Here is a 26420-nt window from a genome sequence, read left to right as displayed (position 1 = left end):
TCAAACATCCTTATTCTGTACTCTCCACCTAGCTTGATGGATTCTCTACCTGGGTACGTCTCACATTGAATGTCAAAGTGGCCCCTAACCCCCTACACTAATACGTAAACCTCACCTCGAGTTACTAGGTGGACCTCCCATAGGGATATATAAATACTTATCTAGGGAGAGGGCATTATGGCTAGTCTCTCTCTCTCCCCCCCCATTAAAAATGGTCTCCCAGTGGTTGTATGCAGGAAACACAACAGGTCTAGCACAAAGCGTGAAAACGTCACAATTTGCACTAACTTAGCTCTTCGCATAGGTATTACTGCAAATTGCGATAAACTGTCTATTTGCATAAAACATGCCCCTTTTGCTATCGCATGCGATACTTATCACATTTTGATAAATCCAGGCCTAAGTTAGCTGGCTAACTCTGATATTCAGTTAGCTGGATGACTTAGCCGGCTAAGTCTGGTCGGACCAAAGAGCGGGCCTAAAGTTAGACAGCTATAGTTAACCAGCTAACTTTAACATAGCCAGCTAGATTCAATAGTGTGGTTTCACTATTGCAAATACCTCCAAAGTTAGCTGGATAAGTTTACCCAGCTAACTTTGCTAGCCAGACTGTGTCTGAATATGGACCTCCTGCTGTTTAAGTTGACCGATAATATGGCAGATAGGGAGACTTCTGGTAGGAAACTGTCACAATGTATTTACAACAATAGAAAGAAAATATTTACCTTCTACAGAAGAGTCTGCATTGATATAAGCCACCCCACGCTTCTGGAGTATCTTGGCATTCTCCTAGATTAAAGTCAAGATAGCAAGATGAAAGAAAATAACTTCAGGTCGGAGCTAGAGCATTCAGAAATATCTGCTCGCTGTGAAATCACCAAAATTCCTTACATCAACACATAGCGTAGTGATAAATTACTAAAACTACTGTGGTTGGAAACTGTCCAAAAACAATTGTGCAGCTAATGATAAGAAACCCTGATTTTCTAGCACAATAGTGGCAAAGTTATTTTCTTTTTCTTAGTTTCTGCCTTCACAAAATGATGCAAAATAGTTGAAGTCTCCTCAACTTCATTTCTGTATCCTGACCTCAGACATCCATTCTATGTCCATAACCTTAGTGTTGCCCTTGATCTGGAACTGTTATACGTCTTTCACTGCTCTAAAATCTGTAACTACCTTTCAGCTCTTCATGTTTACCACCTTCTCATCAAAATATCTTTTTTATGCTTTTTATCTTCATGTATGGCTTGCCACAGCTGTATTATACAGAATCTCACTAAGGGACTGTTCCAGAGTTCTTTGTTTTTTGCCACAGAGTTGTGCGTTTTTTGCCACAGAGTTGTGCGTTTGTTTTTAAATGAAATGAAAAACATGAACAAACACTCCGGTTTCTTTTTATTTAAACATGAAATGAAAAGACCCCCTTCAATTAGTATTTTTTTTTTTTTTTTGCTGACTTTCGTTTGAGAAAATGAATGAAAAAAAAAAAAATGAAGATGCAAAATGCTGCAGTCTCCACCTTCCCGTAAGCATATGGTACAGTCAGGTGGAAAGCAGGGAGCCAGGAATTGGCGATAGAGGAGAAGGGCACAGATAGGAGTGACTTCACTAATGAGCAGAGTGCACAAGGAGGGGTGTAGAGAGGGATAAGAGAGGAAAGGTAAAGAGGATCTGCAGAATGTAGGATCTTGTAGGTGAATAAGGGGAGCTTGAACTAAATTGATGCAGGAATGACTAGGGAGTCAATGTGGTGATTTGAGGCGTTATCTAGGTATAGTGACTTTGGTTAAAGATAAATCATGCAGCTGAATTTTGGATAGATTTTAGTGGAGAGAGATGGCTCACTGGGAACCAGTGAGAAGAAGGTTGCAATAGTCTTAAGTGGGAGGTGATGAGAGAGTGGATAAGGGTTCTGGTAGTGTCTGCAGAAAGGAAGGGATGGATTTTGGTGATGTGAGTGGTAATTTGGCAATAGCGACTTGAGAAACAGACAGAAGAAATAAGGAGGCAGACTCTGGCTGTTTCCTTTATGTGCAACTTATTTACAAAGAAAGAAAAGTCAAACCAACAAATGCAGCTCACCTTAAGTTTGGGTAGCACGCAGACATCACACATAGCAGGTCTGTGCATAGAATGGGTTCCTAAGCTTTCTAGGCCCCAGGTTCTTGAACACTGATGAGGGGCTCTTCCCTTCACCCAAGGTTTCTTGCGGGTCTGGATCTTAAGGAAGAATGTGCGAGACAGCTGTGCCCGGTCCCATAAGGTGGCCTGAGGGAGTTTCTTATAGACTCCCTCACAAACTTATAGAGAAAGAAACTGCATATTTTAACAGTGTTTGGATATGTGTAGAGAAGGAGAGAGAGGAGTTGATGATGACAGGCTGAGGGTTCAGGGAATATTACAGTACTATCCTCAGAAATAAAGAAAGGAGGAAGAGGGAAGTGGGCTTGGGGAGGAAGATAAGGAACTCTGTTTTGGTTATGCTTGAGTTTAAGGTGACAGTAGGACAGCCAGGCAGCAATTTCACACAAGCAGGTTAAGATCTGGGACTGGATTCCTGAAGAAACCTCTGGTGTAAAGAGGTAAATCTGGGAATCGTTATTTATTTATTTATTTATTTATTTAACATTTTCTTATATACCGACAGCCGTTTGCACATCATATCGGTGTACATTTAACTCAGAACTAACAGGCGGAGCCTTTACATGGAACAGAAACTAAAATTAAAAAGCTAAACAGGTATTACAACAGAGAAAGTAATCAAATTAATAAAAGAGAAATAATGTACAATATATTTACAATGGAGACGAAGAGTGATATGGACAAGTGGCTTTCATATATCAAGTGGAGGGAGTATTGGGAAAGTAGGCTTGCTGAAAAAGCAAAGTTTTTAGTTTCTTTTTGAATTTTGGGGTGGATGTTTCTGTGCGGATATCTGGAGGGAGGGAGTTCCAGAGAGTGGGGGTGGCAAGGGAGAAGGCTCTATTCATTGTGGGGCAGATTTTCAGAGCCCTGCTCGCGTAAATCTGCCCAAAACCGGGCGGATTTACGCGAGCAGGGCCCTGCGCGCCGGGAAGCCTATTTTACATAGGCCTCCCGGCGCGCGCAGAGCCCCGGGACTCGCGTAAGTCCCGGGGTTTTCGGAGGGGGCGTGTCGGGGGCGGGCCCGAACCGCGCGGCGTTTTCGGGGCGTGTCGGGAGCGTTCCGGGGGCGGGCCCGGGGGCGTGGCTACGGCCCGGGGCGGCCCGGGGGCGTGGCCGCGCCCTCCAGACCCGCCCCCAGGTCGCGTCCCGGCGCGCAGGAGGCCCGCTGACACGCGGGGATTTACGCCTCCCTCTGGGAGGCGTAAATCCCCCGACAAAGGTAAGGGGGGGGTTTAGACAGGGCCGGGCGGGTGGGTTAGGTAGGGGAAGGGAGGGGAAGGTGAGGGGAGGGCAAAGGAAAGTTCCCTCCGAGGCCGCTCCGATTTTGGAGCGGCCTGGGAGGGAACGGGGGTAGGCTGCGCGGCTCGGCGCGCGCCGGCTATACGAAATCGATAGCCTTGCGCGCGCCGATCCAGGATTTTAGCAGATACGCGCGGCTCCGCACTTATCTACTAAAATCCAGCGTACTTTTATTTGCGCCTGGAGCGCAAACAAAAGTAGGCTATTCACGCTCGTTTTAAAATCCGCCCCTGTATATTTTAGCTTGTAGGGTTTGATAGAGGGGGAGCGGAGTGTTCCTTGGAGGGCAGGACATGTGGATCCTAGTGGTGGAGTGAGGCAGGAGGGGGGGGGGGGGGCTGAGCCAATTGAAGTTTTCATTAGTGATACTCTTGTGGATGAGGGATAGAGTTTTGAACAGGATATGTGATTGGACTGGTAGCCAGTGGAGTTCAATGAGTGTAGGAATCATCAACATAGAGTGTAGGAATCATCAACATAAAAATGGTATTGAATGCCATGAGAGGAAATCAGAATACCAAGGGAATAGTATACAGAGAGGAGGCACATCAGTTGATAGTGGGATGGCAGTAGAGGAGAATCTTCCAGAGGAAAACAGTAAAGGTGTGATGGGAGAGTTAAGAAGAGAACCAAAACAGGGCAGAATCCTAAAATCCAAGTCAGGACAGAGAATCAAGGAGTAGTTGGTGATAAACAGTGTCAAAAGCAGCAGATAGCTCATGGAGGATAAAGAACTAGGAAAGGTCTTTGGTTTTAGACATAAATAGGTAATTAGAGACTCTGGCAAGGGTTGTTTCTGTGGAATGTGGAGGGAAAACATCAGACTAGAGTGGACCAAGAATGGCTTGAGATGAAAGAAAGTCAAGACAGTGGCGGTAAACAGCGCATTCAAGAGGTTTGCAAGAAATAGGGAGGAGGAAAATGGGACAATAATTGGAAGGACAAGTGAGGTCCAGCAAGGATTTTTTTGAAGAGTGGTGTAATCACAGCATGTTTGAAGGTAGCAAGAACAGTGGCAGTGGAAACTGATAACTTGAGGATGTGACAGATGGCAGGGATGACGTCAATGGAGATAGAGCTCCAGGAACTGGATGGGAATGGGGTCAGAGGTATAAGTAATGAGTTTGGAGGAGGAGAGAAAATGAGCAATTTCCTCCACTGTGACCTCAGAAAAGGAGGAGGCCAGGGGAAGGACAGAGAAAATAAGTGGGGGAGAGGGAGGTAGAGGTGACCTGTTTGAAAAGTTGAGACTAATTTTGTGAATCCTATTATGGAAGTAGTTAGTAGGGATGTGCAGCCAAAAAGTTTTCGTTGCATTTGTGATACGTATTCGTGGGGGTCAATTCGGTTTCATGCAGAAGTATGGAGAATTCCATAAGTTGTCGATCTGTCAATACTACGGTGAGTTAAATTCCTGTCCCAGCTAAAATTAAAATTAACTACAACCCCCCACCCTCCTGACCCCCCCAAGACTTACCAAAACTCCCTGGTGGTCCAGCGGGGGTCCGGGAACTTACTCACACCCACGGTGCTGGTTTTCATCATGGCGCCGATAGCCTTTGTCACAGGGGCTACCGGTGCTATTGGTCAGCCCCTGTCACATGGTAGGAGCACAAGATGGCGCCAGTGACCATGTGACAGGGACTGACCAATGGCACCGGTAGCCCCTGTGACACAGGCTATCGGCGTCATGATGAAACCGGCAAACGTGGGTGTGAGAATGCAGGGATGGCATTTGGACTCGCCGCTGGACCACCAGGGAGTTTTGATAAGTCTTGGGGGGTCAGGAGGGTGGGGGGTTTAAATTTTTATTTAGGAGGCCGAATAAAACAGAAATCTGTTTAATACGTGGGGAGTCGCGATGCGTTTCGCCTCCCCACGTATTTAACAGATAGGACAAAATAAGTTGTGGATTACAAATACGTGGAAAACGGATGCACACCTCTAGTAGTTAGTCATAGTCTAGGCAGAGAGTGAAGAGGGGGAGGGAGGTGAAGGAAGTCTAAGGAAGTCTAATTGAGTGTGGCAAAGAGATGTGAGAACTGGATGCAAGAGGGTTTGTCAGATGGACATAGTAGTCTTACTTGGCAGTGTGGATGGAGATGTAAAATACTGACCAGGGACCAACACCCAAGGTCAGACAGAATGAGCCAGAATCCACAAGCCCAGTATGTGGAAATTTGAGTGGGCGAGGGAGAGCTGCAGCTGTGTATGGGAAAAAGGAAGTTCTGCTAATAGCAGATAACATGAAACAATACATTTTGGTATAGGAATAGAAGCAAAAGTTTCCCAAGAGCTAGCTCGTTTGTGGTCATGAGAAAGAGGACAGATGCTGGGGGAAAAAGGAAGTATTTTTACAAGCCGTTTCTGACTTGTTTGGAAAATGACAAGGGGGCAGACAGCACTTGACGGAAGGGCCAAGAAAAGATCAGACAGTCTTGCTCACAAAGCTCCTTCACTTTTTTGAAGGAGTTAATAAACATATGGATAAAGGTGAACCGGTTGATGTAGTGTACTTGGATTTTCAGAAAGCATTTGACAAACTTCCTCATGAGAGGCTTCTAGGAAAAGTAAAAAGTTGTGGATTGCAAACTGGCTATAAGACAGGAAACAGAGGGGTAGATTTTCACACGAGCGCGAACAGCCTACTTTTGTTTGCGCTCCAGGCGCAAACAAAAGTACGCTGGATTTTAGTAGATACGCGCGTAGTCGCGCGTATCGGCTAAAATCCTGGATCGGCGCGCGCAAGGCTATCGATTTCGTATAGCCTGCGCGCGCCGAGCCGCGCAGCCTACCCCCGTTCCCTCCTAGGCCGCTCCGAAATTGGAGCGGCCTAGAAGGGAACTTTCCTTTGCCCTCCCCTCACCTTCCCCTCCCTTCCCCTACCTAACCCACCCGCCCGGCCCTGTCTAAACCCCCATCCTACCTTTGTCGGGGGATTTACGCCTCCCGGAGGGAGGCGTAAATCCCCGCGCGCCAGCGGGCCTCCTGCGCGCCGGGCCGCGACCTGGGGGCGGGTACGGAGGGCGCGGCCACGCCCCCGGGCCATAACCACGCCCCCGTACCCGCCCCCAAACGCTGCCGACACGCCCCAGCAACGCCGCGCGCTCCGGCCCCGCCCCCGACACGCCTCCCGACACGCCCACTCCGAAAACCCCGGGACTTACGCGAGTCCCGGGGTTCTGCGCGCGCCGGTGAGCCTATGTAAAATAGGCTCACCGGCGCGCAGGGCCCTGCTCGCGTAAATCCGCCCGGTTTTGGGCGGATTTACGCGAGCAGGGCTCTGAAAATCCGCCCCAGAGAGTAGGATTAAATGGACAATTTTCTCAGTGGAAGGGATCTGTATTGGTACCCTTACTTTTCAATATATTTATAAATGATCTGGAAAGAAATACAAGGAGTGAGATAATCAAATTTGCAGATGATACAAAATTGTTCAGAGTAGTTAAATCACAAGCAGATTGTGATAAATTGCAGGAAGATATTCTGAGAGTGGAAAATTGGGCATCCAAATGGCAGATGAAATTTAATGTGGATAAGTGCAAGGTGATGCATATAGGGAAAAATAACCCATGCTATGGTTAAACAATGTTAGGTTCCATATTAGGTACTACAAATCAAGAAAGAGATCTAGGCATCATAGTGGATAACACATTGAAATCGTCGGTTCAGTGTGCTGCGGCAGTCAAAAAAGCAAACAGAATGTTGGGAATTATTAGAAAGGGAATGGTGAATAAAACGGAAAATGTCATAATGCTTCTGTATCGCTCCATGGTGAGACCGCACCTTGAATACTGTGTACAATTCTGGTCGCCGCATCTCAAAAAAGATATAATTGCGATGGAGAAGGTACAGAGAAGGGCTACCAAAATGATAAGGGGAATGGAACAGCTCCCCTATAAGGAAAGACTAAAGAGGTTAGGACTTTTCAGCTTGGAGAAGAGACTGCTGAGGGGGGATATGATAGAGATGTTTAAAATCATGAGAGGTCTAGAATGAGTAGATGTGAATCAGTTATGTACTCTTTCAGATAATAGAAAGACTAGGGGGCACTCCATGAAGTTAGCATGGGGCACATTTAAAACTAATCAGAGAAAGTTCTTTTTTACTCAACGCACAATTAAACTCTGGAATTTGTTGCCAGAGGATGTGGTTAGTGCAGTTAGTATTATTTATTTATTTATTTATTTATTTATTTAAAGGCTTTTATATACCGGAGTTCATGCACTTGTGCATACCACTTCGGTTTACACAGAACAAGGAACAGAAAATTACATCAAACAGATTGAACAATTAAACAAATATACAATTACATCCAACAATTGGGTATAAATAACATGGCTAACTTAGTAGGAACTTAGAGTTTGAGGTAAAGGAGAGAAATAGTACCAAGTGGTAACAGAACAATGTTAATTATGTTATTAATTAACATAATTAATTATGTTTTTAATGTTATTAACAATTAATTATATTAATTCATTAATATAATAATAACGAAGCACATCTCTAATAACATTAATAACAATTAATGTTATTAGAGATGTGCTTCGTTTTTCGCCCGAGTTAGGAAATTCAACGAAATTTCCTAACTCGTTGTGGTTTCGGAGGCCCCGAAACCCGAAATGAATTTTCCCCGACTTTCGGGGAAATTTCGTTTTTCGGGGGAGAGGGACACTTTTTTTTTTTTTAATTAAAACCCACCCCAAACATTTAAATAAACTATAATACAACACCCCCCCTGATCCCGATCCCTCCCAAGACTTACTAAGTACATCCCTGGTGATCCAGCGGGGTCCCGGGTTCCATTTGCCCTCCGTGCTACTTGCAAGCCGTGCTCTTTAAAATCATAAAATGGTGCCGAATAGCCTCTGAACTACCATGTCACAGGGGCTACCAGCGCCATTGGTCAGCCCCTGTCACATGGCCATCGGCGCCATCTTGTGCTCCTGTCATGTGACTGGAGCTGACCAATGGCGCCGAAAGCCTCTGTGACATAGTATGGGCAAAGGCTATCGGCGCCATTTTGATTACTGGCAGCCAAAAACGAAATCGCTTTTGGACCCCCGCTGGACCCCCAGGGATTATTGGCAAGCCTTGGGGGGGTCAGGAGGGGGCTCTTGACCTCCCCAAGGTCCAAATGTCATAGGGGCCGACGGTCGGCCCCTATGACATTTATATTAGTGGCAGTTACTGTATTTATTGGGGATAATTTTGTAGCATTTGTGCATAACTTAACCAGCATGTATGCACATAAGTTACCCAAATTTTCAAAGCAGACTTATACACGTAAGCCTGTTTTTGAAAACTTTCCTGGCAAAATTAAACGCACACAATTACACCCACTATTTGGTGCTTGTAATTCTGCTGAGAATATGTGTGCCCATACTTTTCATAATCAAAAAGTATGTGAGTAATTTGCAACCCTCCCAGACTCCCCCTGGAATGCCTCTCCCCTAAGGACACGAATACAGTGTATATGCTTGCAATTTTACACACATATCTGTCATATAATTGTCTAAAGGGCCCTTTTTTCAGGTAAAGCACTGCTATTTCCCCAGAAGTCCTTTTGTAAATTACCCTCCGTATATGCAACTGAATTTGGGGAATGGGTGGAACCAAGTACCTTTCCCATGTCCCCTCTTCATTGCAAAAACTCACATATCTCCCGCAGCAAGGACATAAGGCAACAGAGCGGTGAAATGATTTCTGTGGCATCGCAATTGACTCTTCCTACCCATCTTCTCTTCATATTTCCAGAGATCTATTCCGGTGGTAGCCAGCCCAAGACACTTTTAACCAATGGAGGATTTCATAATTCTGCATTAGCCGAATAAAACAAATCACTACTGAAAGTTTTTCAAGGCTTGAGAAAATGCATACTGAGAAACAGACACAGCCGTAGCTGAATAACATTAAAAGAAAAAAAAAGCGTTTCCTGACTCCTGACCTAGTGGGAGTGAGAATCATAAAAGTGCTTGAGTAAAGACAGGGTTACTGACTCACTTCAGCCCATTCTGTAGAACCCAAGAGCCCAAATTCCTCAGCATCCCAGCTTGCAAATATCATTGTCCTTCTGGGCCTCCATCCTACAATAACAAACAATAAGAGCAAAAAGACAGTTCCATGAACAACATTGTGCTTTATTTTACTCCATATGACAAAATCATGATTTAGTAAAAAAAAGTCACGAAAAGCAGGAGAGCAACCCCTCCGCACGGTTACCTCCAAAGTGAGCAGGGCAAAAGTACTTCCACAATTCTAGATACTCTTTAAAAAAAATCTCATTTCTAAACAAAAATGTGTTTGCTTCATAATGTCTGACCTTGCCATGTGCCAGGGACTCTGTATTTTATTTTCCTGGCTAGATAGCTATCAGTCATTGAATCTTGAACTGTTGGGTTATTAAACAACGTGCAGCTTTTGTTTCAAATATCTTTATAAAACAATGAAAAATTCAACAGAAAGGCACAAACCATTGCCAACACATAAATCTGAAGATATTCTCTACCTACTGTTGCTACCTTAACTTACAGTGTTATTTCTGGTTTGAAAATATGGAAATAAACACATTAGATGCTAGAAAACAGTTGTCATGACCTAAAGTAATAAATGCTTTTGAAGAATAATCAGTTATAGAATTTAGAATTGATACCTGGGTACCATTGTTGAGACCTGATCTCTATGACAGTTTCCAAAGGACTGCATTATTAACCAAGAAAATTTAAATAAACTATAGCATAGGAAATAAAGTGACATGATCAACCACTTGCTTTCAAAGGAGCTGTATTGTAGAGCATTGATAATTGTTTCGTAGTAATTCAGAATGAAAAATCTTTGGTTAGGATTATTTATTTATTGGTAGACCAGATACATCAATGATTCAATAAACCCACTTTCTCTTTTAATTAACTGCAACTATATGTAATGTTTATCAGCAAAAACTGCAAAATTATTTATTTCTGCAAGATTTTTTACCAAGAGATAACACCTAACAATGGAAAACATAATGCACCTTGAACTATCCAGGCCAGGATCACAATATATGCATATTGGGCTGGATTTTAATAGCTACGCCCGATTTTGTAACATGGGCACGCAGCCGCGCGCATTTTATAAAATCCGGGGTCAGCGCATGCAAGGGGGTGCACACTTGTGCACCTTGCGCGTGCCGAGCCCTAGGGGAGCCCTGATGGCTTTCCTCATTCCCTCCGAAATCGGAGCGGCTTCAGAGGGAACTTTCCTTCCGCTCCCCTCCACCTTCCCCTCCCTTCCCCTATCTAACCCGCCCCCAGCCCTACCTAAATCCCCCCCTATGTTAATTTTGCTATTTACGCCTGCCTTTGGCGTAAATAGCCTTTGGCGTAACTTGCAGCTGGCCGGCGCGCGATCCCCCGCCCCTTTTTCAAAGCCCCGGGACATGTGCCCGTCGCCGGGCCTATGCAAAATAGGCTCAGTGAGCGCAGGGCTTTTAAAATCTGCCCCATTTATTTAGAAGGCAATTGTTAAAATCCCCACATTGCTTGCAGGCCTGTGGGTACTTGGTGCTATGAGACCTGCATGCAGTGTTTCCCTTTGAAAATTCAGGAGCCAGCACTGTGGTCACTTCTATACCTTTACAGCAGGTGCAATGCCGCCAGCACACGGTGTATGAACGCATTTCTAAATCAAATCCCTGAGCATTGCTTCCCAGACCTGCCCCCCTCCCCTGTTCCCAGCCCTTTTGCAGCAGAGAGCAAAGTATCTGTGCTGTTGAACGGCGTGGGCACTTTTACCTGCAGAGGGAAAAGGCGATTTTCAGCCACTGATTTTACTTTCTAACCTGTAATGGGGAAACCAGCTCTGGTTCCTTGCACGTACAATTGTTTTACTTTTCCCGTAGGGAATCCTTACCTTCCTTTCTCAGTTTCCCGGCACTTCTGACAATCTCATGAACCACAGCTGCCCCACTTTGGGGATCAATACCCCCAAACACCCATGAATCACGATGGCCTCCCAGGATAACATATCTATCTGGGAAATTAAACATGCAAATTCATTTAAGAGTGTAAAACAGATATATTGTCATAATAACAGCAGGACTGATTGTAGTACCCCTCCCAGAAATGTTACATGTTGTCAACGGTGGAGCTTAAAGTTTCATGTATTTATTTATTTTTTTACAATAACCGGGTGATTATAGACATCCTACTGCTTTAGCAGCCTATCAGTAAAAAAATTCTGCTCAAAAGATCAAACAGTGCTTTCCAAATGGGATTTTTATTGTTTCCTTCTAGCTTTTTTTTTTTAAAACTACAAAGCCATCCATAAGTTATAATATAAGTCAGCCGAACCCGGTTCAGCTCTGAAGAGACAATTTGTTCTGAGTTCTCAAATCTTGTTTGAAAAGAAAAAATAAAGGATGTATTGGCTTCTTTTTCAGGGAAGTGATGGTGCCAAAAGAATATCTCTGAAAGCAAATGTGCCTCATTCTAGTAGTTTACTGTGGAATGGATGTCTTCAATATTGGTTTTCCTTTTGCACTTTCGCCATGTAAACTTCCACATAGTTTCAATTCTCAACTAAGAAGCCAATGTGCAAAAGTGCATTAAGGGTGATATAGCGCTAACTCATATTAATGTGTGTTTAAAGCACATTAGCCTTAGTGTGCTGGGCTGCATTAAAATGGAGTAAAAAAAAAAACTAATGCAGTAAAATTATTAATGAGTTGTGATCTATGCAAAGGTGTGCAAAACAGCTCATTAATATAAAAAAGGAAATGATGCAACTTGCATTAAATAATGAGATTTGCAAAGCTCCTGGTAACGCAAAAACTTAACTCCTGAAATTATAGTTAAGTTTTTGTGTTGGCCTCCACTGATGTGGCTGCAATATCCTCCACTGGCCAGAAGCAGGCTTCCTGGGCCAATCTCTGCCACTCCACCAAGCCAGAAGCAGGACCTTTCTTCCATATTCAACTTAGGACCTACCAGAGGAGCCAAAAAGACAGTACAAGCGATTTACCAGCACTTACTTAAAAAACATACAATTTTGAATTTTAAGACTCAACTTGCTCAAGAGTCTGAGTCATTAATTGTCACCTGAATAAAGTCTTAATTCTATCCCTAATTTTCTTGTGAATGTTTTCTAAACCTATAGGGGGTAATTTTCAAAAGGAGTTACGCATGTAAATGTAACTACTATTGTAGCAATTTCCAAAAGCCATTTACTGGAGTAAAGTGCACTTACACAAGTAAATCCTATGGACAATTCAATGGCATATATTATAGCAATTTTCAAAAGCCCACTTACTCAAGTAAAGTGTATTTACTCGAGTAAAACCCTGTTTTACTCGAGTAAATGCTTTTTAAAATCAGGCCCATAGTGAAGTATCTCTTTATGTAAAATCATTTATATACCAAAATAATTTTATGGCCTTATATACTAAACCATGGTATATTCCTCTGTGGGGAAAATAACAGGGGGTTTACTAAACTATGGTACTCAGTACTGCAACTTAGTAAACCCTGTGGTATTTCCTCCTGTGGTCAAATACTACTAGTAAAAATACTACAGCTTAGGTCCCCTGAGGTCAGATAGCATGATGGCAGCCTTGCAGCCTTAACGGTTATGTTCTTAAAGGGCCTGCTAGGCCCCACACAACCCTCATCCACGTATTTCAATATCCCAAGGGTTCTCTTGAGACCCCCCCCCCCCCCCACCCGTTCCAATCCCCTGCTAGCTTGGGAGGCAGCCAAAATAAAAACAGGCAAAATTGTAAGAGTAAAGGTACAATATATCCCTCTCATTTGCTCAAATCACCCCTCTGGAGATTGCCACCACACTAGTCCACCCAGCTCCTTACTGCTGAAGCTCTGCAGGTCTAATGGAGCCTGGCGGTCAAAATGGCACCATCCCTCTGAGGTCATGCAGAATGTACCAAACCTGGAGGGAAGCCAGCTGTTAGTGAAATGCCTAAAAGCAAGGGCTTCCCTGTGCTCTTTGCAAAACTGAATAAACTATTAAGAAGGGGGCATTTGGTAAAGAAACACGGAGCCACTAAGGACTTGAAACCCCCAAATTTTGGGGGGGTTTTTGTTTTTGTTTTGGGAGGGGGGTTGTTTATATGGTTCATTTAATGGGGTTTTTTTTCAGTTTGGTTCATTTTCCAATTCAGAACACCTCCCCCAAAACAAACAAAAAATCCCAAACAAACAAAGTTAAAAAAAGGTCCTCTGGCAGCCTTGGCTGGACCTTCCCGGGCCAACAAACTGAGCCAGCCTAGTGTGGATACTACTGGCAAGATGCCACAGAGGCTCCCTTGGGCCAGCCCAGCATGAAGCCATGCTGTCAAGGGAGGTGGAGAGAATGGAGGACAGGGGCCGATGGGCTATCCTAGCCATAAAGATCCTTACCAGACTCACCCCAGGCTCCAACAGCATCCACAATACTGGCCTTCCACCAGCAAAAAGGGTTGTCACTGGGGCCAGCGATCACAGCAGCAGCAGCAGGCCAAGCCACACAACTAATATGTTACAAGGGTATCCTGATCTGTTCTATCCCTGCAACCAAACTCATGCCAGCTGAACAGCAGGACATGCAGGAAGTGGCCGGGCACACTGAATCCAATCTCAGGCCATCAGAGCTAACCTACCTATTACAATCCTGGCTCACTCTGTGGACAAATGCGGACATGGCCATCACTTTTTTGTACCCCAACATGGAAACAGAAATGTGGGTTGGAAATCAGCTGTGCTGCAAGCAGGGGCAGAACAATTACCTCACCTCTGCAGCCAAACAGGGAGGCAGAAGAAGAAACTGAAGGGTTACAGGATAGGCTCTGTCCTCATATAGGATATCCTTTCAGTTTTAGTCTGTCTCCACCTGCTGGAAAGGAGGCTCAACCCATAGTCTGGACTGATCCGGGTACGTACAGGGAACTATGGGAATCCTTATCACCCCCATACAGTGGCACAAGTAGGCCCACAGAAACAAGAGGGGAAACCCAGGGTGCCACCAATGACAGAGGCATCCTCTCACCATTGGTGGGCCCCATGGACATTTATGCTTCCATGGAATCCCATACTCATAAAAATTTAGGAGGACAAACACTTGCAGTGGTGGCCTCTTGCCTTTGTCGGATCCAGTGGACCCTTGTGCTGCCCTGGAACCTTGGGCTTCAACAAACCACAAAAGGGCAAAACAAGATTGCAGCACCTTCTGGTGATGGTCTTTCATTGGCAATACACAGCACCACCACCCCCCCACCCCCATCCCCCACTGGTCAAAATAGCAAAGCTGGTTCTGGTTTCAGAGCGATTTGTCTTCACAGTGCAAAATGGCAAAAGAGGAGGGGGTGAGGGAATTGGTCACATTTAAATCCCCCACTGGCTCCATCCCTCAACCAATCACAGGCCCATAGGTGCAGTCATTGCCCACCAATGTTGTCAGTATGCATCCCAAAATAACCAGTCATGAAACTGCACCGACTGCCCAACTACATGGCTCAGTGGCATCTCCATAAGTCCCCCCCCCCCTCCTTGCCTGAGGCCTGGGCATTCACTAGTCACTTCTGAGCCCCACCTTCCTTCGCAGGACAAGGGACAACTGGGGTAAGTTCCAGATGGTTTCATCTGCCAGGACATAGGCTCCCCATTATTAGTGGTGACCTTGCACTGTGGAACATCAGCCACCGATTTCTGCCAGTAAAGTACTTTAGAAATAACCCTCTCTAAACAATGTATATGTCAACTATGAAGATATTTAAGAAATACCACTGTTATTCTGTTAGCAAAAGGTTTAATGCAAGTTAAAGGAAAGGCATGCAAGAGAAGAAGTTCTTAGATAGTAGATTTGTTAGGCTATTTACAAATTGTTTCAGTACTTTGGGGATAAATAAACCCGTGAGACCAAAAAATTTTTTTGCCTTCAAGTTCAGTTAAAAGTAATGTAACAGAGGTAAAAATAATAATTAATTACTTGGGCCCATGAAAAATGGTTCTGAAAGAGAAAGACAGCCCGAGATGTCAGAGAGAACCTATGTTTTGTTTTTTTAATTAATTGCTGACCTGTGGAGCCATCTCCAGGAAGGAAATCTAAACAAGGAAGCACACATTCAGTAGAAAAAACAATTGACAAAGCCCAAGGTCAGGAGAGAAAAATAAACAATTTTCTGGGATATAGCTTAGCCTTACAAAAATTTAGCAAGAAACAGGAAAAAGTAGAAAGTCTTAGGAAACAGAACGGGGAAAATGGAGAGAGGACTCAGAGGGAAGAAGAAGCACACTTGTATAACTGTTGCAGTTAGTGAGAAAGAAGTAATTTTTTTTTTGGTAAGAGAGCAAAAGAATTTGCAAGAGAAAGCCCATTAACCTTGGCAGACGGGGTTTGCACGTTAATGCAGTGGTACAATACTAGGAGAAATAAAGTCTTTGTGAGAGGGTAAGAAAATAGAAGAAATTTATGTGAGAAGAAATCTAATTAAAATTTATCAGCAAAGATGCATGGACTAGGAATTTGCTGTAATTTAAGTTTTGAATGACCGAAAAGTAAATTTGAGTAACTGACAAAAATGAGATAATGGTACACATTTTTTATGGTTTATTTTTTATTAACTGGTACATAACTCAATGAGGCATATAGATTTTACCAAAAGATAACTTGCATAAAGAGTAGATAGTCTCTCTTTTTCATTTTGTTAAATCTGGTAGGTGCTCTGTTGGGGCCAGATGTGGATTAGAGGAACTGAGGACCCAAGAGTTCAAAAAGAAGAAATTGTACGTATACACTCCAGCATCGTCAGCAAAGACTGCAGAGCTGTGAACTATATTTTGAACACTTGTTATAGGGATGATACATTTCTGGCCAGAAACAAGTACAGACAATAAAACACACAGAAACCCTCAGATATACACAAATTGAGGCATGCAGTGAGACTGACAGAAATTTAGAGGTCTATACCCAAAAGCATGTAACTGGATAATATAGAAGATTTGGACACATATCTGATTAAATTCTAGCCAGATAATAAGTTAGGCAGCTAGAAATTAGCTGAGTAGGGTGTTCTGGGGGCATAACTAGGAGGAGTTGAGTTATCCAGATAAGTTTCCTGGCTAACTCCAATATTCAGAATTAACCAGATATCTTATCTGGTTAATAATTTAATTTTATACCTTCTTCTTCTTCTTCCAGCTTAATCAGCCTCCAAGTTCATGGTCCTTGTTTTATGTAACTTTTTACTTTTTTTACTTTCTTACTTTTTTGCTTCCTCTGATTATAAAAAAAAAAAAAAAATTGTTCCTTATGTTATACTTATCTATCCCCTGTTCGATGTAAACCGACCTGATATGGTATTCATCCTTGAAGGTCAGTATAGAAAAATGTTAAATAAATAAATAAATCTGGCTAAGTCTGGTTGGCCCATAGACCTAGCCTAAAGTTAACTTTAAGATAGCAGGATATATTCAGCAGCAAAGCCGTGTCACTGAATATATGGGATAAGTTAGCCAGATAAGTTTATCCAGCTAATTGAGCCACACAACAGCTGACTATGGACCTCTACATGTTCTCACATACTGAGTACTGAAATCCTTTATACTTATCTGGGTGATTTTCTGAGTAAGAACTGAAATCTGGAAGACACCAAATATGAAAATATTTTGAGGAAAGAATCACATTCTTGGTTTAAGAAATTTGTGTTCATTATTTGAACTGAAACTTATCTAATATTTTTTCTGTTGGTCAATCCTTGTCCCTGCAAGACAATAGAAAAAGAAAGGTTATTATTTGAAGTTCTTAAAAACCTGAAATAGGGATAGACTTGATTAACAGAAAAGTTAAAAGAAATAACTTACCTCGTTGTTTGAACATTCTACTTGAAGTTGTTAAAGGTGTTCCTGGAAAGTACTTAAAGAAATTCTGCTTGTTAACAAAAGAAGTTTCTTCAATTCATGTTCTTTTAAAAATAAATTCTTTGGAATTTGAGTCTTAGTAATTATTACCAAGAAGTAACATCTATTGTATTTCAGATTTTTTTGTCATTGATTGCTTTCCAAAATCAGTTCTATGGCACTTCCCTATCTCCGCGGAAACTACTTGCATTGTTAATAATTGCAATACAGAGAAGACGTGCTCTTTTATGTGTGAGGAAACGTGAGGAAGAGAGATTATTCACTTTGGCTACGTGATAATACCAAAGTTTTCTCTTTCCTGCTCTCTCCTTGGGGGTTACAATAAGAAGGAATATCCAACAGTTCAAATACATTTTACAAGTTAACAGAAGACTTGTGACACAAAGTTTAACCATTGTTGCTTCCTATTAGAAACCATCTCAATATGATTGAATATGATAGCATTTTTATTCATGGAAACTAAAACCGCATATTCCAGATCTCAACCGTATAAGAGGATGACAGCTCTGAGCAAGTCAAATAAAAAAAAAAAAAAGGACAAGAAAGAATAATAAAATCAAAGAAAAGTGTTTAAAGGGTATATTAGCTGCTTCATGAATTGTCTCTCAGGTCAGGTAGGGTGCTTGGAAAGGGCATTAAATATGCATAATGGATCGTTTTATGAACGTGTAATTTTCAAAAGGTGAATGTTCCAAAAGAATACCAACCAAACTCTCCTCTGTAACTTTGCATTAAAAAAAAGTTTTAGATACAACCTCACATTTTACAAGACATTTAGCATGTACCTGGTTCTACTGCTCCTTTTATGGTGCCAATCACATTATAAATTCGGGTTACTTTATTGTTGGTATGGATGTGCATCCTGACCTTCCTAAAAAAAAGTAAAAATTCAAATTAAATAAAACTTTGCTTAAACAAGCTCATAAAACACAGGTTTTTAAAAGTTTCATTTAAAGATGCTGTTATGCTTGATCATCTTAGCAGTATATATGTTCGAAATGTTCTTTTTTATGTCATTTATATATGCCTGGACAATGGACATATTTAGAATTTGAGTTGAATTAAATTGTGCTCATAACTCTGAATGGCACTGGTCCATAAAGACAGTTAAAGATGACATAAAAGAAAAAGAACATTCCATTTCAAAATATTGTCAGCAGTATCATAATAAGGACCTTAAATACCTTACTGCAATTGCAATTGAACATGTCTCAAGGTAACGTTGGTGTAGCATAGTTACTATTTATTTATTTATTTATTTATTTATTTACAGTTTTTCTATTCCGGCATTCGTGATACAATCACATCATGCCGGTTTACAGATAACAGGGGGTGTAAAAAAACAGAACATTGAACATGTGCATAGAACCGTAAAGTTACATTAAAACAAGGTTCATCTAACTGGGGGAGGAAAGAGAGTTAGATGAACTGAGCAGTTTTAAGATGAATTATTTACATTATATTGTAGTGTCTCATTGAATTGTTGCTATACTTTAGTTAGGATCTGGGAAGGCTTGTTTAAACAGCCAAGCCTTTTTCTATAAGTTAGTAGGCAAGGTTCTTGTCTCAGATCAGAGGGAATAGAATTCCATATCGAGGGACCGGCTGTGGAGAAAGCCCGGTCTCTAAAAGTAAGATGGTGTGTGGATTTGGTTTGGGGAACGATTAATGATCCTCTGTAAGCTTCTCTGATGGGTCTGGTGGAGGTATGTCGTCTGAGAGGGATTTGTAGATCGAGTGGAGCATGGAGCATGTTTGTTTAAAGTATTTACAGTATTTGTTTAAAGTATTTACAATATTTGTTTAAAGTATTTACAGTGGTAAATAATGTCCATCTAGAATCAGTTCTTGTGTTACTTTTTCATGGGAGAATAGTGAAGCTATTCGGTATCACAAAGATTAGCAACTGCTTTTTCGGAACTAGACATTGTATCAGACTGTTCTGGTATTCAGTTGAATAGTGGTGTAGTATGTGGCTGTAAGCAATAATATTACTGCAGTGTTCCAACAAATGTAAGAACAAATCCATGGTCACCTAGCCAAGCCATAAATGGCAAAAAGTCGGTGAAATGTCACGGCACACAAAAACCTTATAGTAAGAGGAAAAAACAGGGGTAATATCTAGCCCAGTGGTGGACAAACTACAGCCCATGGGCCAGATCCAGCCCTTAAAGGTTTTAACTCCAGCCTGCCTATCACTTGGACACTCTCTGTTATATGTGGCCTGCTGAGGCTCCGATCTGCCTGCCCGACATCATCATCAAATGCCAAGTTATCGTCCTTGATGACACTCAATTCTTGAGCGGGGAAGTTGGAACATCAGTACATGGCAAGCAGAGGCCCCATTTGTCTGCGCAATGGTGGGGTTCCCACCCCTCATCAGAAAGGAGAGACCCCATTCGTCAGAGCCCAGGCTGGCGGGGCCAAAAAAAAAGACATGCGGTGCCCGCTAGAGCCCAGGCCAGCAGGCCGAAGAAGGAGCAGAGATACAGTTGTGTGTTTGGGAGCATGCTTATGTGTATGCCTGTGAAAGAGAAAAGAGATTGGGAGCCTGTTTGTGTGTGTGCATGTGAAAGAGAAAAGAGATTGGGAGCCTGTTTGTGTGTGTGCCTCTGGAGAGAGAGAAATTGGGAGCCTGCCTGTGAAAAAGAGAGAGAAAGAAATTGGGAGCCTGCCTGTGAAAAAGAGAGAGAGGGTGGGAGCCTGCTTGTGTGTGTGCCTGTTAAAGAGAGAGAGATAATGGGAGCCTTTTTGTGTGTGTGCCTGTGAGTGAGATTGGGAGCCTGCTTGTGTATGCGCCTGTGAGACAGAGAGAGAGAGAGATTGGGAGCCTGCTTGTGTGTGTGCCTGTGAGAGAGAGAGTGAGAGAGAGAGAGATTGGGAGCTTGCTTTTGTGTGTGCCTGTGAAAAATAAAGAGAGAGAGAGATTGGGAACCTGCTTGTGTGTGTGCCTGTGAAAAATAAAGAGAGAGAGAGATTGGGAACCTGCTTGTGTGTGTGCCTGTGAGAGACAGAGAGAGAGATTGGAAGTCTGCTTGTGTGTGTGCCTGTGAGAGAGATTGGGAGCCTGCTTGTGTGTGCGCCTGTGAGAGACAGAGAGAGAGAGAGAGAGAGATAGGGAGCTTGCTTTTGTGAGTGTCTGTGAAAAAGAAAGAGAGAGAGAGAGAGATTGGGAGCCTGCTTGTGTGTGTATTCCTGTGAGAGATAGAGAGAGAGAGATTGGGAGCCTGCTTGTGTGTGTTCCTGTGAGAGACAGAGAGAGAGAGATTTGGGAGCCTGCTTGTGTGTGTGTGTCCATGAAAAAAAGAAAGAGAGAGATTGGGAGCTTGCTTTTGTGTGTGTCTGTGAAAAAGAAAGAGAGAGAGAGAGATTGGGAACCTGCTTGTGTGTGTGTCCGTGAAAAAAAGAAAGAAAGATTGGGAGCTTGCTTTTGTGTGTGTCTGTGAAAAAGAAAGAGAGAGAGATTGGGAACCTGCTTTTGTGTGTGCCTGTGAGAGACAGAGAGAGAGATTGGGAGCCTGCTTGTGTGTGAACCTGTGAGACAGAGAGAGAGAGAGAGAGATTGCCCAGGTAGAGTGTCCATCAAGCTAGGTTGAGGGAACATTGCCCAAATCTCTTCTTGGAGTGAGTTTCCTCACTCCGACGGCCAGCAAATCTTCACTAGAGACCACTGTTCTTTCCGTACGTCTCATGTTGAATGTGAAAGCGGCCCCCAACCCCCTACGCTCATACCTAATCCCCACCTCGAGTTACTAGGTGGCCCTCCCATAGGGATACAAATACCTGTCTAGGGCATAGGCACTATAGTAAGGTGCTCTTTCGTGTACTGCGAAGATTCATTGGTTGTTTTATCGCGGTGCACGATGTTTTCGCAATTTGCGAATCCATTTCCGCAAATGGCGAAAACATCGCGTCATGCGATGTTTCCCCGCTGCACGACAAATGCCTTATTTGCATGGGACACGCCCCCTCATGCTTAACCACTGCGATATTGGAAAATGAGGCCCTAAGTAGCATGTACTCATTACATGCTATTTTATAAGCCTCAATCATATGTGCATATTTTTGCTTTCATGTACATACATATATGTGCATAAAAAGGGGGCGATCTGGAGCATTCTGGGATGGGACCAACATTTACACACATAAGTTTCTATTTTAAAAGACAAGCACAGAGATTTGCCAGCTTATTCATGTAATTTTACAGCTCCTAATTAAAAGTGTCTTGTGTAAGTGATATTAAATGTGTTTATTGTTTACTATTGGCCGGGTGGGAAGGCTGGGTGAACTGGAGGGAGTTCAGGCTGAACAATAACAGGGTCTGGAAGACCTGGAGGACTGGGTGAATTAGTGGATTAATTGGTAAAACTGATAACTTTGCTCACGAGCACATTTTTTAAAATATATCAACTTACACATATAAATCCTGCTTTATTTTCGCATGTAAAATATATGAGCTTATATCCATAAAAGTATGCAAGTTCAAAGCATTGAGATACTCGCTTTCAATGCACCATGGGGTAGATTTTAAAAGGTGCACGCGTGTCCATGTGCGCACGCTTCCTGGCGCGCACACATGGACGCGCCGATTTTATAACAAGCGCGTACAGCCCCACCCCCTCCCCCAAACCCCTGCCCCCTGGATACCTCTTTATTTGGGCCTGGCACTTCGGCACGTAACAGGGGTTACGCGTGGCGCGTGCTAGGTCCGGCCACAAGCATAACACCCGTTTTTTTATGCGCGCAGGGGATTTAAAATTCGGTTGTATGTGTATTTGAACATATGCGTGTATGTTGCAGGGTAAAGATACACATATTTTAGTATTCGTGCAGTTATAAAATATTATTGTAAAAGTACATGCAGCCAATGTGCGCTGTTGTTTTAAAGTTATTCATTATTAGTAAACTAGTCTCTGTTGCAAATAATTTAGGAAATTTTCAAAGCAGTTATGCATGTAAATGTAACCTACTATTGTAGCAATATTTAAAAGCCCACTTATGTGGATAAATCCTATGGACAAATCAATGGTATATATGTGTAAATCCTTTGGAAAGTTACCTCCAATGGGAGCCGTGATAATTAATATGCATTAACATGTGTACTGCATATTTTTATCAACTGTTGACAATATTTCTATTCTGACAAAGAACTTAAAACTCTGCAGGCACAATACAATTTATTGAATCCTGCATATCTTTTCATGATTTAGAACATACTTAGAAAAGCTTCTACACCATTTTCAGTAAAAACAAAACAATGCCTAGTACTTAATCTGGTGGAAATATTTTGTTTTTGATGTATTACAGAGGTAGGGAATGTAGACAGGTTTGAAGAACACATGAATGTCTCTTTCAGGAGTTTATTTGCCCTTATTCATTGTACCTGTACAGATCAGAATAAGGTTATAACACAACAAATTATTACTGCTACCACTGTGGAAAATAGCAAAAAATGTATTACACTTGTTCATTCAAAAGTCACTTTGATCATTAAATAATGGTATCAGCTTTGCCCAGATCAGCAACGTTTGAAGTCAAATGGTTATTAGATGATGGTGAACTGCTGCATTGCCATCAAAAGTAGTTCAATATCATGAATAGCACATTAGAAAGAGTATATGCACCGCACTCTACTCATGATAAAACCTAGAACACTTTTCAGTATATTGTTCAGTGCAAGTGCTGTTTTTAGACATTAAAGAAGTCTGCATAAGGGGATAGTATACATATATGTGTGTGTATGCCGGCTCGCAGCAATGGACGTGGCCATTTTATACCATACGTACATATGTGCATGCGATTTTATATGGACGCGTGCATGGGCGCGCAAATGACGCCTCTGCAGCGTACGTTTTGCTAGTCACGTGCGCTGACGCAAATACCCATTTCCCCAGTTTGTTCCCAGTTTTCCCTGCTAAAGGATAGGACTCCCTAACTCCCCTCCCTTTTATCTTATTAGCCCCGACCCTTCAAACCCTTCTGACTAGCTCCAAATTTTAATTTTAAAACTTACAGGCCAATTTGACAAAGCTTAAAAGTCTATTTTAAAAGCCCTACGTGTGCCAAAGCTGGGAGAAGTAAAGTTACACAGTAGGGGACCCCGGCACGCACTTGTACGTGTAAATACTTACGTGCAGATTTCACGTTACACACCCGGACCGCCCATGTCCTGCCCATGCCCCACCCCTTTTTTGCCTTTTCAGTTTGTGCACGTACCAGGCGATATGTGCGTACTCGGGTATTTCTTAAAATCCGCGCAACATGCGCCGACCCGAGACACGTGCATATCTCCCAGCTTTGGCACACGTAGGGCTTTTAAAATAGACTTTTAAGCTTTGTCAAATTGGTCAAATCTCTACAAACATTTTGCAGCAATAAGCGATCCTGTTTTCACAGTAGGTGTAAAGAATTATCTAGGCAAAACCATCACAACTTTGCATACTTATTTTTCAGCATAAAAACAAAGAAAATATAATAAAAATCGATCAGAGTCTCTTTGCTTGACCCATGGGCAGAGAAGCCATAAGGGGTTCTTATTCCTACTTTTCCTCTCTAGTAGTCCTCCTGTGAAATTTATGTTATCACCCTTTAGTGAATTGACCATAGTGCACTTTGTGGGATTAATTTTCAAAGATTAAGGTAAGGGCTGAGCACATAAAATTGTCACATGCACATTAAGGGAGTTTTCAGAAGGGCAGGAATATATGTGTACTGTCACTGCCTTGCAGAATGATATGCATGCTGTGATGTCTTTTGGAAGGATGTATACATTTATATATTTTATAAACACAGTGCTTGCCTTTGCAAATTTTGGGTGAGAGGTCTGGAGTAAGTGGCAGAGTATGTGGGTGAACTGGTGGAGGGTTTGAGTCAGCTGCTAAAGGTTTCAGCAACTTGGTGCTTGGAAGTATGCCCACAAGTATTTTCATGAGCGAGTTACTGGGCATGCATCAGCCAACTTTATAAAATATCTGCCTCTGTGCATAAACCGAGGGTTATTATGTGCATATTTTACAATTATTTAACGCGCAAAATATATGTGCTTTCCTAAAATACCGTAGGTGTATAAACTATGCAGATACCTGCATTAAAAAAATGTGCATGTACTGAAACACGCACACACACACTTTCAGGGCAGTGATACGTGGTATTTTATAAACTGTTTGGCTCCCTTTACATAATACAAATATAATTTTAGGCGCACCTACTTATGCATGTATGGGCTGATTTATGGTACACTATTAAAAATTATCCTCTCTGTCTTTATGTTGGAGTCTTTTTTCAGAATGTCTGACAGTAATTTTCCTTTTGTAATTGCTTACATACAAAACAAAGTTGGTTTTTTTTTTTAAAGCAGTTAAATATATAGATAATGTTTCATAAGAAAAGAAACAAACCTACTGTGTGGAATAGCTTGCTTTAAATCCAGGCCCAATGTTATAAGACACATTAAGATTTCCTTTCCAAGTGTTTGGTGATGCAGGTCCTCCCATGTTTCTGTTGGAAAAGCAGTGGACTCTTAATCATACCATATAATGTCAGATCTAGTTATTATTGAGATATAGATATACCTAGAAAGAGGAAACAGCTTGCATTCTAATGAAGAAGAAAGAAGAAACTGCGGTTGTGGAAGAACAGGTAGAAAAACTAGGAAATGAATGTAAAACTAGGAAAGGTGAGATGGCAGCTTCTGAAGTATTGCTAGGTAAAGATACAAGACAGCTAACATTTCAAGCAGAAGATATTGCTAGAAGTGATTAGGGATGCTAAATATGGAACATCATTATTTATCATAGAGATAAATCACATCCCTGTTCCTTTTCACCTATATTGGAGAAATTACTTATCTGATAATTTCGTTGTCCTTAGTGTAGTCAGATGGACTCAGGACCAATGAGTTATGTGCTCCCCTGCTAGCAGATGGAGACGGAGTCAGGTTTCAAAGCTGACATCACCTTAGATACACCCCTGCAGTGACCTCAGCCCTTCAGTATTCTCTTCAAAAGCCGTTGTGGACATATTATTGAAAAATTTGATTACAACTTGATTAAAACTTGATCAAAAAATGGATAACCGTAATTGTACTCAAACAAACATAAGCACTGAATCCCAGCAAGATTATAGATGCCCTGGATCTAGGGACTGGGTGGCAGCTTACCCATAACCTTTTGGAATTGATATTCACCTCATGGGCAATTCCTTGCCACCGTTCTTGGGCAGTCATGAGTGGGAAGTTGAGTCCTGTCTACACTAAGGAAAACAAAATTATCAGGTAAGTAATTTCTCCATTTCCTAGCGTGTAGCCAGATGGACTCAGGACCAAAGGGATGTACAAAAGCTACTCCCGATTGGGACAGGAGGCTGCCCACAGTCTGATTAGCACTGACCTTGCAAAGGCCGCATCCTCTCGAGCCTGAACATCCAGGTGATAGAACCTGGAGAAGATGTGCAAGGAAGACCGCAATGCCACTTGGCAGATGTCGATGGGAGACAGCAACTTAGCTTCTGCCCAAGATACTGCTGGGGGTCTAGTGGAATGAGCTTTAACCTGAAAGGGTAATGACTTTCTGGCCTCTATATAAGCTCCCATGACCACCTCCTTGTTCCAGCGAGCTATGGTAGCCCACGAAGCTGGTTCACCTTGCTTCCTTCCACCGTGAAGAACAAACAAGCGGTCCATCTTGCGCACCAGGTCTGAGAGTTCCAATACAGCACTAAAAGCCAATCAATGTTTAAATGGCGGAGGAGACGGTAGTCTTCCGTGTCCTTGTGCCTATCTAGGGACGGCAAGGAAATGGACTGATTCACATGAAACTCTGAAACTACCTTGGGCAAGAAGGATGAAATGGTGCAAAGCTGTAAAGCTCCTGAAGTCATCCGGAGGAAAGGCTCCCAACAGGACAATGTCTGTAATTCAGAGATGTGACGAGCCGAGCATATCGCCACCAGGAACACAGTTTTCAGCGTTAGCAGGCATAAGGATAGACTGTGCATTGGCCGAAAGGAAGGCCCTGCTAAAAAGTCCAAAATTAGATTAAGGTTCCAAAGGGGAACCGGCCACAGTAGGGGTGGCCGGAGGTGTTTTAC

The 26420-nt window shown here is 42.5% G+C and overlaps 1 protein-coding gene across 2 annotated transcripts in view; it reads right to left on the bottom strand.

The window, feature by feature from the left end:
• Positions 1-26420, bottom strand: part of LOC115091933 (putative N-acetylated-alpha-linked acidic dipeptidase) — a 126609-nt gene that overhangs the window by 35486 nt on the left and 64703 nt on the right. The window contains exons 8-12 of one of the 2 annotated variants that reach the window (XM_029602295.1): positions 24735-24830; positions 18119-18204; positions 11338-11457; positions 9451-9533; positions 726-789 (exon numbers count right to left, since the gene is read on the bottom strand). In XM_029602295.1, coding sequence (XP_029458155.1) covers positions 726-789; positions 9451-9533; positions 11338-11457; positions 18119-18204; positions 24735-24830 — 449 coding nt within the window. The remainder of the gene's footprint in view (positions 1-725; positions 790-9450; positions 9534-11337; positions 11458-18118; positions 18205-24734; positions 24831-26420) is intronic. The other variant, XM_029602296.1, reaches the window with a different exon arrangement.

Source organism: Rhinatrema bivittatum, chromosome 5, assembly GCF_901001135.1.
Source record: "Rhinatrema bivittatum chromosome 5, aRhiBiv1.1, whole genome shotgun sequence".
Taxonomy (NCBI): Eukaryota; Metazoa; Chordata; class Amphibia; order Gymnophiona; family Rhinatrematidae; genus Rhinatrema; species Rhinatrema bivittatum.
The sequence above is the reverse complement of the archived record's forward strand: the minus strand, read 5'-3'. Positions and strand labels throughout refer to the sequence as shown.